Source organism: Abramis brama (assembly GCF_963993115.1).
Source record: "Abramis brama genome assembly, chromosome: 2".
NCBI classification, from domain to species: domain Eukaryota; kingdom Metazoa; phylum Chordata; class Actinopteri; order Cypriniformes; family Leuciscidae; genus Abramis; species Abramis brama.
The window spans coordinates 36975862-36991472 of record NC_139964.1 but is presented as its reverse complement, the minus strand read 5'-3'; the positions used below and the strand labels follow the sequence as shown (position 1 = coordinate 36991472).

The 15611-nt window shown below is 38.3% G+C and overlaps 1 protein-coding gene across 1 annotated transcript in view; it reads left to right on the top strand.

Annotated features, from left to right (window-relative positions):
* The window catches only part of tenm3 (teneurin transmembrane protein 3), a 227439-nt gene that overhangs the window by 116922 nt on the left and 94906 nt on the right, over positions 1-15611 (top strand). Inside the window, exons 5-7 of the mRNA XM_084098060.1 lie at positions 1479-1707; positions 12356-12454; positions 14694-14932. Of these exons, the coding sequence (XP_083954186.1) occupies positions 1479-1707; positions 12356-12454; positions 14694-14932 (567 nt within the window). The remainder of the gene's footprint in view (positions 1-1478; positions 1708-12355; positions 12455-14693; positions 14933-15611) is intronic.

Sequence of the window (15611 nt, the reverse complement as noted above, 5' to 3'; positions counted from 1 at the left end):
ACAGGAGATGAGAGTGAATGAAACAGACATTTTCAGGCAGCACTAAAAAAGGTCAAAGAAGCCATGAAACGGCCTTGTCGCATCAGAAAAGATTTCTTCTGCTGCAGTCCGAATCTGCCAGAAGCTTCTCAACCGCAGTGCACACTCACTTACTCGCCGTTTGTCATTCTGCTTAGTTCTAATAGCAACCCTTCTGTATCAAACCCGCCATCAAAAAAGGCCACGTGAGTAACACAGAAGAGTGCAGGAAGTTGAGCAATGGTTTTGTCTTTCTGGAAAGGCTGCTGCGCATACATATCATTGTGTTTCATCTTATCTATGTTCAAGGAAAAGAATTTTGTGGCCTCAAGTTACAACACATAATCTCTTGCTCTCTCTCTCTCTCAATTTCTCATTCTAGATTTGACTCACCAGAGGTTTAGACGAGGACGTGATCCCTCATGATGTGACGAATGCCGCTTAAGATCCCTGACTCGAAATCGGCATAGCTAGTTGTAGGCTAATGCTAAGTACACAGCTTAGTCGGTCTTTAAAACCTCCCCTTTTTCATAGTGTTTTAAGGAGCTTGCAAAAGTGCTTTTAAGGTTCTAATTATGTGCCCCTGGCAATGACACACATCGAATTCATTGCATGTCCAAAGCCTTTAGGGCCCTGTTTAAACCTGCTACTTTATGTGTTTTCAGTGTTCGCACACTTTGTTTTCGGGTACCTCTGGAAGTGGTCGAAAGTGGACAAGTTCAAATGTTTAAGACACCATTTACACCTGTCCGTTTGGGATCAGATTGACAAAAACACATCTTATAATAAGGTGAAAACAGAGTCTATGAAAGAAAAGTAAAGTTGAAGGACAGGTAAACATACACTGTAGCTTTGTCTACGCAGTTGCCTCTAACCATACAGTACAATTCATATAAATAAACTTGATTTTAAGATTGAAGTAGATTTTCAAGGCATTTTGAACTGGCTGCAGGGCAGAGAAGTTATTTGCATTTCAACGGTGGTCGGTGGTAAACACAGTCTTAAGCTCAGCCAATAAAGCGCCTACTCTGCTCACAATCTCCACTACTCAAAACGCAACTTCTTCATAAACTTCTCGTTAACATGGTGCAATCCCAAATAAACCCAAGGGTGGATTTATTGCAATAATGACAGATAAGTGCCGCTGGAGACCCCGGCACATATGAAAGCGGATGTTTAATCGTCTCTATCATATGCTTAAATGTGTATGAGTGCGTGCATATGTGTCGTTGTCATCATGTACTCAGCAGTTCGACAGCTGGTGGGGGTGGGTACTAAATGGTTAGTCATCATCATTCTGTTATAATATGACCCAGATGTTCTTTGGCAAAAGCACATTCATCCAGACACATTTGCCTAACTGCCACAATTAATTACCAAGGACAACTGATTACATCTGCACAGCGTAACTACGCCGCCTCGCCATTGGTTAACCCAGTTTCATTTGATTCTTTCCGCAGATCAACCGTCCAATCACCATCAGCAGGGCCAGTCCACACTGCCACCAGCTCCGCCTCCGCACAAGCAGCAGCCGTCGGTGACGGCGCTGAACCACAACTCTCTGAGTAGCCGCAGGAACGTGAGCCCGGCCCCTCCGGCCGCCCTCCCCGCCGAACTGCAAACCACACCCGAGTCAGTGCCGCTGCAGGACAGCTGGGTCCTGGGCAGCAATGTGCCGCTGGAGAGTAGGTCAGTTACGCAATCACACACACCAGCACAGTTACATCCCACCAAGTGTGACCTGTGATATGGACAGATCTTTTATTTGACATTGCTCACACAGCAGAACACGTGACCTCCATATCTGTCTCAAAATAGTATGACTACAGGGCTTTTATTTATAATGCATCAAGTATCCAGCATACTAACAAACCTGATAGTATAATTTATCATTCACAAATGAATTTTTTAACATCATCAGTCAAAATTAGGTATCATCAGTCTCACAAAGCGTTTTATAATAAGACAGTGTCAAAAGTGCTTCTGCTGACTCTGCTAACATCCTAGAGTGTGAGTGACTTAGACCTCGCCAAGCTTAGGGGAGGATACGGCTTGGTTGTTTTCCCCCCATAAATCAGTGAGGCTGTAAGCTCGGAGGATACTCTTAGGGGTCTTTAAACACTAGCAGAAGGGAGTGCTTTGTTTTGGTGGTTGAACGTTAGCACTGTAATGGCCTCTCTCTGTTTTTGATCTACTCTTTCTAGTGACACTGTATATATAATGACTAAGCCTACCCCATTAAGGGATGTAACCACCTAGCACTCCTTTCATTCATCCTGTGTGATATAAGCAGAGTCAGACAGAGTGGGGGTGGGTGCAGAGAGAAAGAAATAACGGTCGTTCGAGAAACTTTTTTAAAGCACTTGGTAAGTGATGCTGTCATTGTGTTAAATATCTTACTGCCATCCTTTAAAAAATACTTGATGAAAGGCAGTCAAGACAAAGAGAGACAGTTTTTTGAAGGATGAAGGAAAAAGGCTTTGAAGAATATATGTACAGTCCTGCAGTGGCTAATGCAGTGTTTCCCATACATAGACTAAATCGTGGCGGTGCGCCACAGAATCACCACCGGCCGCCACATAATGCGTTTCGTTATAAAAAAAAAAAAATTACACTATTTAAAACACGCAGCGTATTTCAGCTGCATTTCCTTTCCCTGCTCTCCCTCCGTCTCTCTGTCACTCACGAGTCTCTCTCACAAGTGATTTTTTTGTCTCGCCAAAGCCTTATTTGATTGGTGAGTGATGTAGATGACTGCTGGGCTTGCAATAGGGCGCATATTTCTGAAAGAACGAGTAGAGAGAGGGGCTCGGTCGTGCGTCTTCAAACTGTCTTGCTCTCTCTTGCTCCCTCGCGCATATTAATCAAAATCAATTGACACGATGGTAAAAGATCGGAAGAAGTTTCACATGGAGCATTCGGATATTTTTTTCCTGAATTACTGCTGGGTGTGAATTGTGCAAAAAAAAAAAAAAAAAATGTATTGCTCGTGGTTCATGTTAGTTAGCCTAATACATTAATTAATAAACAATACATTAACTAATGTAAACAAATCAAACCACATTTAACCAGTGGCGGAGCCAGGATTTTTTCATAGGGGTGGCCAGGCAAGGGCCAGCAACCAGTCTGGGGTGGCACAGAAATCTTAATTATTTTATCATAAAAAATTATTTATGTATTGGACTGTTTTAGTGCCTACACAACTGAATAAAGTTCATTTGTACTTAATTGTAATTGAGATAGTAGTGAATTAGGAATCATGGAATACTGAGTGAATTTTATATTTTTTTATTATTACCCACCACCTCATATTACAATTAATTAAATAGTAATAAAAGGGCACACACTATAGCTAAAGTTCAACTTGCACAGTTAGCTTGGTTCTGGTTCTCAAAATCTCCAATAGCTTGTTCTACATTGTTGCATTTTCATGGATGAGATAACATGCAGATAAATACTGTAGTCCAAAGATTATTCAACCTTCAATGCGTTTGATATAATCAATGAACTCTTCAACCAATTCTGACTTTGTCAATAAAAAGTTTAACTTTCTATATTAGTTGTCAAAATAAATAATTGCAACAGTTCTATCATACCGAAATTAAAAAGGAAAACAAAAGTTCTCTTTTGAATCCCCATGTGCAAGAATGTGAACAAGGCGGAAGTCAACAGCACATAATGTAAAATGTTATGTTTTTCATAATGTAATGTTGCCAGAATGTAAAATTAGTTATTTTATGGATTTAAAAATTATCCATTTTTGTTTGTCCTTTACAAATGAACGCAAAATGAATGCCTATCGTCTAGTACAAATGCACAGTGCTCACATTTATTTGGACATTAAAACATTACATATCAGTTTGTGCCTTATATTGTGATCTCACATAGCAGAATATTTTAATCCAGACACATGTGACGCATAGTATAACAAATACATGCATGCAGTTTAGACAGCTTTAATCGCCTTTTTGATTCTTACATGAGTTAATTGACGACAACTACGGCTTTTGCGCGTGATGTGCGTACCGCAAGCGCAGTACAATGGCTGTCAGCCGTATGACAGAAAATGTAATTAGTTTTACTGACATTTGGCCCGACAACATCTCATCTTACCGAAGATAGCCAACTGAATAAGGACAACACCCTTTTCTCAGCATCTGACAGAAGTGTCACAAGCTTTCACACACATCTTCTAAAATAAAAGTAGCATCAGAAAAAAAGAGAATTACGTTTGTTGTTGACTGCACACTATTCGACTTACTCAAAACGGTCTTGCAACCCACCAGTTGAGAAATATTGACTCTATATTTACTGTTGTGCATATCACTGTCTGATGTTCTGCTGAAGCTCATTCGGCACTTGCACATTTCCGCACTCGTTTGACTTGCGCCTGGCGCTGAGGTGAAGTTGGAGTGTGCGTCTGAAAAGTCTCACGTTTTTTGTGGTCTTAAAGAGACGGTTCAGCGTTTTAAAAAACACAATTTTTGTCAATAAAAAAAGAGACAGAAACAGCAGTTGTGAGAGGGGTGGCCAAAGGGGTGGCCAAGCTTAGACCAAGGGTGGCCACCCCCTAGCTCCGCCAGTGCATTTAACACCTCTTAAAATGAGAATGTAAGTGTGCTTACCCCATTTTTTTAGTAAGAGTGGTTAGCAAGATAAACCTTTATAACCTTAATAAACTACTGTATTTTCAGGTTATCTATATGACAATGTGTAGAACAATTACCAAAACAATCTTTTATTTTAGACTGTTTGCGGTAAATGCAGTTGGGTTGTGAGTTGAGGTCTAAATAAGCTGTGAATCAAATAAACTTACTATAAATAATGTTATGTAATTTTTTTACTCTTACACTGAATGTGTGGATTTTGTGAAGGTGTGAATCATTTTTGATTAATATTTAATATAATAAAGTTCTGTGTAACTAATTATTAACGAAGGAACCCCCCCCTACACACACACACACACACACACCCCACCCCTGCCATGGAACAACACCCCACCCGCCCAGCCCCCACCACAAATTGCTTTCTAATCTGTGGGAAACACTATTAGCACTTCAATATCAAGCCAACAAAATATTGAAAAAAGTAAATGTAACCGTACCTTTCTACAGTATTTTGCTGTAGTACAGATAGTTGCTTAAAATGCTGTAATATGGCTTCACGCATAAATGCTCAAATGCACTTCTTAACGAAAATATACGTTTTGAAAAGGTTTCATGTAAATACAGTTGGTTTGCCTTAAGACAACATACACAGACCGGACAAAAAATGACTTTAATTTGTTTACTTTAATAAATTGTTTATTTTTTGATAAATATTTAGAGGTTGTATTAATATTTCTAGTAATATATATATATATATTAATATGTAATAATATTGGCTTAATACCTAATTTAATCATATTAAATCAACAGTTTTTACGGTGGTATTTAAATTGATATTGGAAATTTTGAAATGATCTATTGATCTCTGGTATAGGCTACTAAAATACTGGTATTGTGACAACCCTAGTGGACAAAAAAGTAGTTTTTAAATATGAGACATTAAGTCAACCCATTAAACATACTGTACATCACCCCTCACAACCTTGTAATTGTAACTGCGTTAGATTAAATATGGCAAGAACCCTGACTAAGGTTATAGGCATGCGGGTTCTGATGAGTGGCTTGCTTTTGAATTTATATTTGATGTACAAACACGGTGTTAAGAGATCCAGGAATAACACACCTGCCTCTGCACCTCCGCCCTCAAGTTTCACTTCATGGCCCTTCACATGGACACAGTGGTCACAAAACAGATTTATCCAACAGCTACACTTCCTTTATGGTCTTTCCCTCTGTTTCTCTGTTTTCCTCACAACTCTCTCTCACTTTATATTGTATCTCAGTTCTTTTTTATTGCTATGCCGTGGTCTTGCTTTTTTGCTTTGTGTCGTGTCAACCACAGCAAGATGTCTGCACTTTTGTCCATTGTTGTTCACCCCCATTGTTTTGCTTTCTGTCTCTTTTCCAACTTTTGCTCTGCTATTTGTTTTTGTTCTTCTCTCTCTGTCTCAGTGGTCAGACCATATCCTCGAAACCTTATCCTTGGCACTCCTCCACTCATATTGACAAAGAATTATGTAGATTTCTGTAGATATTAGCAAGAGAGCTTAAATGTCTGTTTATATCGTGAGATCTCACTGAGGAAGACCACACTGGACCACACACAGTCAGTAGGTTCTCTGACACTTACAGATGCTTGTAAATCCAACTATGGTGTTGCATCTTCTTACCAAATAAACACTCTGAAAACACACTCTAGTTCAGTTATGCTCAAAATCACAAATTGTATGCGTGGCTGCATTGGTTCAAAAGGTGCCGTGTTCCAAGTTAGACATGGAGCTTACTTAACAACTGTTTACATGATACGGACTGACTTTTAGAGTTAAAATAAACAAAATCCAGATCCTCGACAGGCACAACAGTGAAGTTTAGATGAAAGTAATGAGAAACATCAGCAGTAGTAAATGGATGAAAACATGCTGGCAGAGAGTAGAAATGCGAACGCTTCACAACGTGTCCTTGAACAAGTCCATTGATTTGTTTGAGGCAGTAGATTCTGGCTGAAGAAATGAACAAAAAAATTCAGTAGACTGAATTAGCCTTTGGAGAAAATGTAACAATCCAGTCCATAAATGCATCCTGCTAATTTACTTGCACCGGGATAAGTTATTATTTGACGTTATTTAGTTGCTGTTTCACATCATTTTCATTAGTGGAATAATTTAGCTGTTAGGTATAGTAAATTGCTCCAACGACACCTATGCTTCAATAAAGACCTCTTCCATGTATTTACTATGGATGCACCGATACCATTTTTTCATAACCGATCCGATACCAAAAATTCTGAGTGTCGACCGATACCGATCCAATACCAGCGCAGTTTCTTTTTTTTTTTAAGTAGAATTTCTATAACTCTATGTGTTGAACTGATAATCACTCTTTTGTGTGTTAAATACAATCTACTTAATACAGACAACTTCATTATAAAGAAAAACAACAAATCAAAAAAATATATGATCATAATCTATGACAAAAATGCTATTATAAACTATAGATTAGTGGATAATTCAGCAGTAAAATTTACTCTAGAAAAATCACAGTTTTTCAGAGTAAATCAGAGTGCACAATCATTTTATAAAATCTGAACATTTTGTGAAAAAAAAACATTTAGTGGGGAACAAATAAGAGACAATAAGTGTAGCTCTAAATCTGGTAAAACGTTACACATTGCTCTTTGTGTTGTTGTAAAATACATTCATGAAAAACAAGATAAAAAAATCAAAGAGATCAAAAAACTTTTAGGCTATGTATACTATAAAATTAAGACACTTTTTAAATGTATAGCACAGCTGTTTAATGAGGCAGCAACATAGATAGGACAGAACAAGAAAGGCTATGGATAATCTTTCATTGTGCAAAAGTATTATGATATGAAAGGCTCCAATATAGTGTGGCACAAAGCGCTTATCCGCATCCCGTGCGCAGGATGATGCGCTTGAAGCAACATGGAGTCACAGCGTGCATTGAAAAGTTCAAAGCACAAAGGAAAGACATATTGATGTGTAGTGTATTATACAGTATCTATCTATGCAATAGTTTATTCAGCGTTTTCTTTTAACAGTTTTAAATTTCAGTTACTGTGCGCGTGAAGAACAATTATAGTGCTCTCTACTCCAGTGTTGTGAACAGACACCCGGTAGAAAGTAACATGATTAAGGTACAGCAATACAGTCCAGCAAGATAAAGTAATTTTATGTGAAACCATAGACCTTTATCTACAGATCAAGTATAATAATAGTAACATTGAATCATCGTGTTGACTGTCGTGACCGAGCGCGACGCGCTGTTTGATGCTGAATGGAGAGTGACTGACAGCAGCAGCTGAGGGAAGAGTTTTCGTAAACTTGAATTTAACGACTTAAATATTCATTTCTACCTCACATTATACCATAGAATGGCTTCATAACACTTATAATATAGTGCACGAAAACTTTATGATGCTTTATAATGTTTGTGTGCCGATCCGGCAAACAATGGCAGTATCGGAGCCGATATCGATACTGAGTATCGGATCGGTGCATCCCTAGTATTAACAAGCATGAACAATTGGTTCCCAGGGTTCATGTTGGCATTGTTTAGCAATTACTGAATGTACCATTAAGCCATTATTGACATTGTCATGAACCTTGTGGTGAAATACAGATCACGTCTGAGCATATGCTTCTACATTCTTGTAATTTGTGCACAATTTGTGCTAAACAGGCAATTGAGTCTGAACGATCATGACTGGCTCTCATACGGTCAATTACCTCACTCTACTGTCTTTACTCTCTATGCTATTTGATGATGCTGTTAAAGTGGGGAAAAGAGAAACATGAGAAGCCTCTTGAGACACCTGCCGGTCCTTAACTGATTAAAATATCTCAAGATCTCTGCACAAGGACATTTTCCGCATTCAGAGTCTGAGTATTTCAAGTGTAAAAACAAATCAGGCAATTGGCGAACCTGCTTCTGGACTTGAGTATGCAACGTCCCCTCCCATCATTCTATATCCACTCCAGGCTTTCCATTTCCCATCCATAAATTTGAAAGAAGTTTTAATATATCTAATTATATTATACATAAGATTTGTAAGAAATGTCCTTACTGTTTTTGTTGTTTTTAATTTTGAATATACTCTTTGAGAGGGAGTGACATATTGCCCACATTTTTGTCCATTCCATTCGTTCCTTTTGCATATTATTGTATTTTTGATCGTCTTCACATTCCATCTATCTTTCTTTTGACTGCTGATAATCTATTACTGCTGTTTAATGCGTGGTGAATTCTTGCTTCTTATGCCATTAACATACATGTTCTGCTTGTGATAGAGTGGTAATGGATTTATCTTAAAATGAGGGAGAAAACTAAAGCACTTGACATTCCAAAACCTCGCTCTAGGCAAAGTAACACATCTCGCAACATACTCTGTTCTGTCCGTGATTTCATTTTTGCAGATAGCAAAACGGCTTTATTTTCAAGCTGTTCTCCATGTGCAGATAACCAGAAAAAGTCACATCAGCCACACACAGGGATCCCCCATGAGAATCTCAAAGCACTTTTGACTCATAGGTCAGTTCCCATGTCATGCCTCAGAGGTTAGACAGCTAAAGATAGACCTCACGACTTTCACCATCACAAGAGAGAACAAAGTGCTCATTGCATTCGATCACAACATCTCATTTTCTGTAGATATTAGCTTGCTATAAGGAGGAAATGGATTGTAATTAAAGCCAGTCTCTTTACACAAATCTCCTGTAAACTTCCTCTAGCAAAAGGTAGTAAACTGAGAAAGTGCCTAATGAACATTTACTGATTCTTTACTTTGTTTACTGTCTTTTTCTTTGGTACATGGTTTTGAAGAGGAGTGATTTATTGCTTCAAAACAAAACCAGACATCAAATTGACGTTAAAGTAAAGCATCATCCATCAATACAACTTCAATTGGTGTTACTGTAATTAAAAACAAGTATGAAATCCTGATGACTCATAAAGGATTGTGTGCAGAGTACAATCACACACCATTCTACCAAGTGTGCCAATTGTCAAGAGCCTTTAGATGTTTTGTTAGTTTATAAACCGGGAACAGACAGGGTCAATCCGCATAGACAAAACACACAGCAACTGTGAGATGCCTCTCAGTACAGGCTTATCTAAGAGCTGTGGATCATTCAGCACTGACACTTTGTCCTTTGTCACTTTTATAACTTGTAAATGTTCACAGTAGAAGAAAACACTGCAGGCAGCATTGAAAGAATGGGCTTCTTAAGAATAACAATAGCCTATTTGCATTTTCCTTCACATAGAGGTTATGATTTTTGTCTGCACTTTTTCTTTTTCTGCCTCCATACTGTGTTGTGGAGTGGAAAGAAGAATTTTAACATTATTCAGGCCTGTTATAGTTCATTATGAGAGAGATAGTTTTTCACAGTAGATATATGTGCTGTAGATTGAATATAGAAGTAGTTTTTCAAAAGTGTGAAGCACAGGGCTATTGGTTAGCATGAATGAAGCATAAAAAAGTGAAGTGTGTATTTATTCTGAAGATCATAGATCCTTGTTAGAAGATTATGAAAATATGTTTCCACATTATTCAGTCCATCGAAATAACTCATCTGTGTCGAATAGTAATTCCATGACTGAAAAATGTTACAATTTGTATTTCTTTCAAGTAGACTACCTTCAATTACGCCGCTGTATATAACCATTGTTGAGTTATTTGCCCGTTCTTTTATGCGTCCGCTCTTCCAAAATGTTCTGTGAAGGTATTTGTCAGAGGATGACAAATGTGAAAGGAGATACATGGATTAGCATAGCAATTTCCAGTCTGGTGTCATGCCTGCTGTAATCAATTAACAATGGTTATCCCGTCCCTCCTGCTCGGAAATCCCTGTTCGCTGCCTTCTATGTCAAAGGAACGTTATTCCTGTCCTACCTAAACAACAGATGCCCCAGTCAGTCCATAGATACTACAGCTGGAAATTCTATCTCTTTTTCATCATGTGTCTTCTGTTAGCTCTCGCTTAAGTGGGCGGTGAAAGTATTAACATTTTTACAGAGGGTCTAATCTCAGCATTTATCTAAAAACTATTTTCAAGCATGCACCACCTCTTATTGCTATGATCCCTTTAACTGTGATAAAACCCAATGTTAAATGACTATAAAAGCCATATGAACCGTGAATAGAGTGAATTGAAAGTGTCAGCAATCATAACAAAATGTAGCATTTATCATTTTCATGACAGAGTGACTTACAGTAAATAGGTCTTTCAAGTGTTAGTTCTCAGAGTTTGTCTTTGTATCTTTTTATATTCATTGTCTCAAAAATAGGGCAAAAAAAAAGGAATTTGAAACTATACATAAGTTATTTTAAATGCTGTCGTGTGGTTTGTTTAAAAACGGGGCACTCAGTGTAATTCAAGACGGACGAACATATGGTCAAGTCGTGTTATTGAGTTACATGTCAGCAAGTCACTTGTTGTAAAAACTTGAAGTAAAGGTTTGAACTCCTGCTATGAGGTCAGAAAGGTGAGTTGGTTAGAACATAGGTCATAGTGGTGTTATGCGGGGAAAACTAAAAAGTTATGTGTAAAGTCATACTGAATTACTCTTGGAATCCCATATATTTGTTTTGATCCCATAAGAAAATTTGTGGAGAGGAATGAAAAACTCTACATTGCCCCATGGCTTTAGATCAGTGGTTCTTAAGTGGTTTTACTTTTTGGACTTCAGCTAGCTCAATGCTAAATATTTTAAGCATGCAGAAATGTCCTTAAAGTCAAATATTGAAATATATTATTTATTTATTTATTTATTTATTTTAATAAATGTCTCAGCAGCAAATAATTAACTGCACAAAACACATTATGGTCAGCACAAACCATGTAATGCTGTCTGGGTCATATTTTCATTTACCTTGTGTGTGTTTTTTATTTATTTTTAATGCTTTTTGAAGATGAGGGCTTGTCACACAACCTGTCCATGTTGGTATATGCCTTGCCTCGCAATATTCTACCAAGTGACAGATGAATTTTCATCAAAATACATTAGAGGATGACGCGTGCACAGCCTTTGATGTCAGCAACAAAAGATATAGGAAGCATTGTTTTCTCCCTCATATAATTTGATTGGCCTATTTTTATATCCTAACAAAATGCAATTACAAGGTTAGTTACATTTTATTTTTGACCTTTAGCATTGTTTTTCCCAGCTGCCCGCAACCCTATCAGAACAGATCCACAACTAATTTCAGGGTCACGACACACCAATTGAAAACCACTGCTTCAGATTATATGCACCTCTAGAGATACCGATCCCTCTCTCAGAGAATGCTGTTGACTATAGAGGAAGTACAGTAATTAATATATTCTCACACTTAGCTCATTGTGGATGTAGAGAGCCTACCAATAACACTTTACAGTCATTCAGTGCTCTTGAGTAATTCTGTGGCTCTATTCACCATAATAAATATCCCCTCCTTATCAGAGCATGTTAGAGGAAATTAGAGGAAAACTGAATGATATATTGAACATAAAACTGCAGTATATTTATTTTATGAGTCTTTTCATGTGTGGGTTCGTGTGCGACTGTCTGTCTTTCATTCGGTGTACATTCAGCTATGACTGACTGCCGTCTGGGAAGCTCTTTCTCTGTGGATTTGCTGCCAAACTCATAATTAGAAATACCTTGACTGTCTCATCACCAGAAAGCACTGACGACCTTTATTCTAATTGTTTGTCTTTCTCATGTAGAAAATTAGCAAAGCAAGCAGTTCTTGAAAACGGGCATGACAACTTAATAGAGATGGATGTGTTCCCTCCCGTGTGCCACGAGGGCGACTATGGGGACGGGTATGTGCTCCTGAGTTTTCTCATGGTGCCAGCTGCTGATGCCAAGCCCAACACTGAGCCAACCAAAGTGCTAAATCTCCAGACGCCCCACCCCAACACAGCCACCCCCAAACAGAAGGCCAGCGCTGAGCCAACCAAATGGCCAAAGTCCCATATTAAGCCAACCGAATTTAGACAAAGCGGTCATGCACTGGCCCAAGCACCCATCATATATCTCTTCCCTTGTTCGGTTAGCCAGTGAATGCAAATTATCAAGAGGCATTTGATTGGCAGCAGATTCTGACACTGGTACTTGCTTAGGAATAATCGCTCTAAATTAAGTTGCAATAAAAATCCACTAATATGTTAATCGATTCGCCACTTGCATAAATCAAGTTACACAGCCTTTAATATTTTAATTTGACTAATTCTTTAATTGACATTCCTGCATTACTACATTAAATCCGGACTGCCTTGCACAGCATCTTGGCTTTGATTGGGTTGATTGTTAATATTGGAGTAACAGTGAGTTGGCAGCAACTGTTTACTGCACTAAAACAAGAGCACAGTTTTTCTCTCTCTCTCTCTCTCTCTCTCTCTCTCTCTCTCTCTGTCGCTGCATTAGAATGCAAGAATGCAGAGAGATTGTCGAATGAATTGTCTCGCTAATTGGATTTAGTGCTCAGTGTTATTTGATATCGCAGCTCGAATCATCTGTTTGTTCCATTGTTCAGTGTCTTCATGGGTCATTCTGTCAACATAAGGAATGCAATCGAACAGACAACCATGCAGTTTTAGAGAATTGCTTAGCTCTGCAAGCTTGTGAGTTGTTTTGTTTAACAAAAGGAGGGGATTTCATGTTGTGGAAGAGGGTTATGTAATAGGCCTATAATAAATGCATTGGAGAGACTGGGGTTAGTTTTCTTTTTTTAACTCAAGTGAATATTTATCTGTATAGATACATATATCTAAAAGTTTTGGCTACAAAAAAAAACCTTTAAACATTTACACTGTTGTTTCCCCAGTAAAGTACCATGACACTATATATGGGTGTTGTCACAAAGTTGTCACAATGAAATTTGCCATTAATAGTTTATTATAGGTGTTTGAGCTAAATTTAACCAGAAAAACAACTATGAAACAAAATTCATGAGAAGGGTAAAAAATATTAACAATTTGTATAGATTTATACAGGTCACAGCTACCTTCATTGTATGATTGCCTTTTGTATTTGTATTTATTTTGAATATTTTCAAAACTTGACTCTTAATTCTTTCATTTTTATATACAAATTTTCACACACAAAAACTATCTTTCCACAAGAAAATGTTATAATTTAATCTAGGTATTTGAAAACACCATACAAAACATCTGCTGGAGAAAATGTACATTTATGTATTTTGACTTTTGTTTCAAAACCCTACAGTTAGATAATATAGACAATATACTGTAGATATAGACAGCTAGTCCTGGTTGCCACTATGTCAACAGTTCGTCCCCTGGGATAATATGATCTTTAAATGCTGAATTTGATGAAATAATTTTTTTAAATGTCCTCTTCTGCTGAGTAAGTCAATACCGTTGATGATTTTTAATTAGAAAAAGCTTTTTCTCTACCTCTTAAATCCAATCAGCTGATTCCAGATGTATAGTGGAAAGTGCCACTTACACACACACACACACATTCACACATTTCCCATTTCTCCACTTTCATTTGGGCAAAGAAGCACAGCAGGCTAAAGGGAAGTCAAACACCAGGGCTTTGAGATGTGTTCGGTAAAGGTTGAAAAGAGAAGAGAGCCAGATTTTCACTGTGGTGTTCAAGCAAACAGAAAGGGCCAACTTAATAAATGTGCTGGTAATATCTTCCCAGCATAATTACCACATGCCAAGGGCTTCTGTTAGCCAATCATACTTTAAGTGCCAATCAGCAGGAGAGGGTGACACTAGCTTAGCGGGGGACATACAGGAGCAGGGCAGTTTGCGAGGGCTGTACGCCTCACTTCTTGTACTGCACCCCGCTTTGTGAACAATCTGTGCTGCTATTACTGTTCATTTAGACTTAATATACTGAGCTTTCTATGAAAAGTTATCTGATTTTATGAATTATAACAGACAAGTTCTTGGCATTAATCTTTTTTGCCTAAAGCTGTTTAATGAAAAAAAAATGTTTTATTAAATGTGTCAGATGTCTGTCACAACGAGAGTAAATGTTCATTGCTCTTTTCTTTCTCTCTCTCTCTCTCTCTCTCTCTTCCAGGCACTTTCTTTTTAAGACAGGCACCGGCACCACTCCTCTGTTCAGCACGGCCACGCCAGGCTACACCATGGCCACGGGGGCGGTCTACTCGCCCCCTACACGGCCCCTGCCCCGCAACACACTCTCCCGCAGCGCCTTCAAGTTCAAAAAGTCCTCTAAGTACTGCTCATGGAGGTGCACGGCCCTCAGTGCCATGGCTGTTTCCATACTGCTCTCTGTGCTGCTCTGTTACTGCATTGGTAGGTGAAACTCTGATGCTTTGCAGTATGATTGGGTCAACTAGATCAAATGACTAGCTGACTAGTGAAGTCATTCATTTGTTTAATGTATTTCCGTTTTCTCTGAAAAGTTGCATATTTAAATCCATCCCCTTTTCTACATCCATACACATGCAGAAGAACACCTTTGCCTGTTGCATTACCACTTGAGCATATTGCAGCATTGAGTGCATTTTTAAGACGTTGTGTTAAAGCTACACTGTGTAATTTTTTAAGTTGATTCTTAGCAAAAAACACTTTGTTCTTTCAAAATGATATGTGCTCATTAATGTGTAATTACTTCTACCAACTAATCAAGTATTCTCGTAAGCGTAGAATCTGCCATTTAGAATACATACGAGCGAGTCGCTCGAATGGCGGCAGCCATGTTGCGCCTCCATCTTGAAAATACATTAGCCAAAGAGGGACATACCTGGAAATTCAAGCTTCGCCTTTCGGGTTTTTACACTCAGTGGCACCGTGACGAATGCGAGGGGGAGATTACTCGCGACTGCCGACAGATTTGAAATAATACGGCCACCGTAGGAGTTAAAACGCCCTTGGAATGGGAGGGGCTAGAAAGTAATATTCAGTTGGTAGTCATAAACAATTTCACCGCTAGATGGGAGAAAATCCTACACAGTGTAGCTTTAATGAAAAA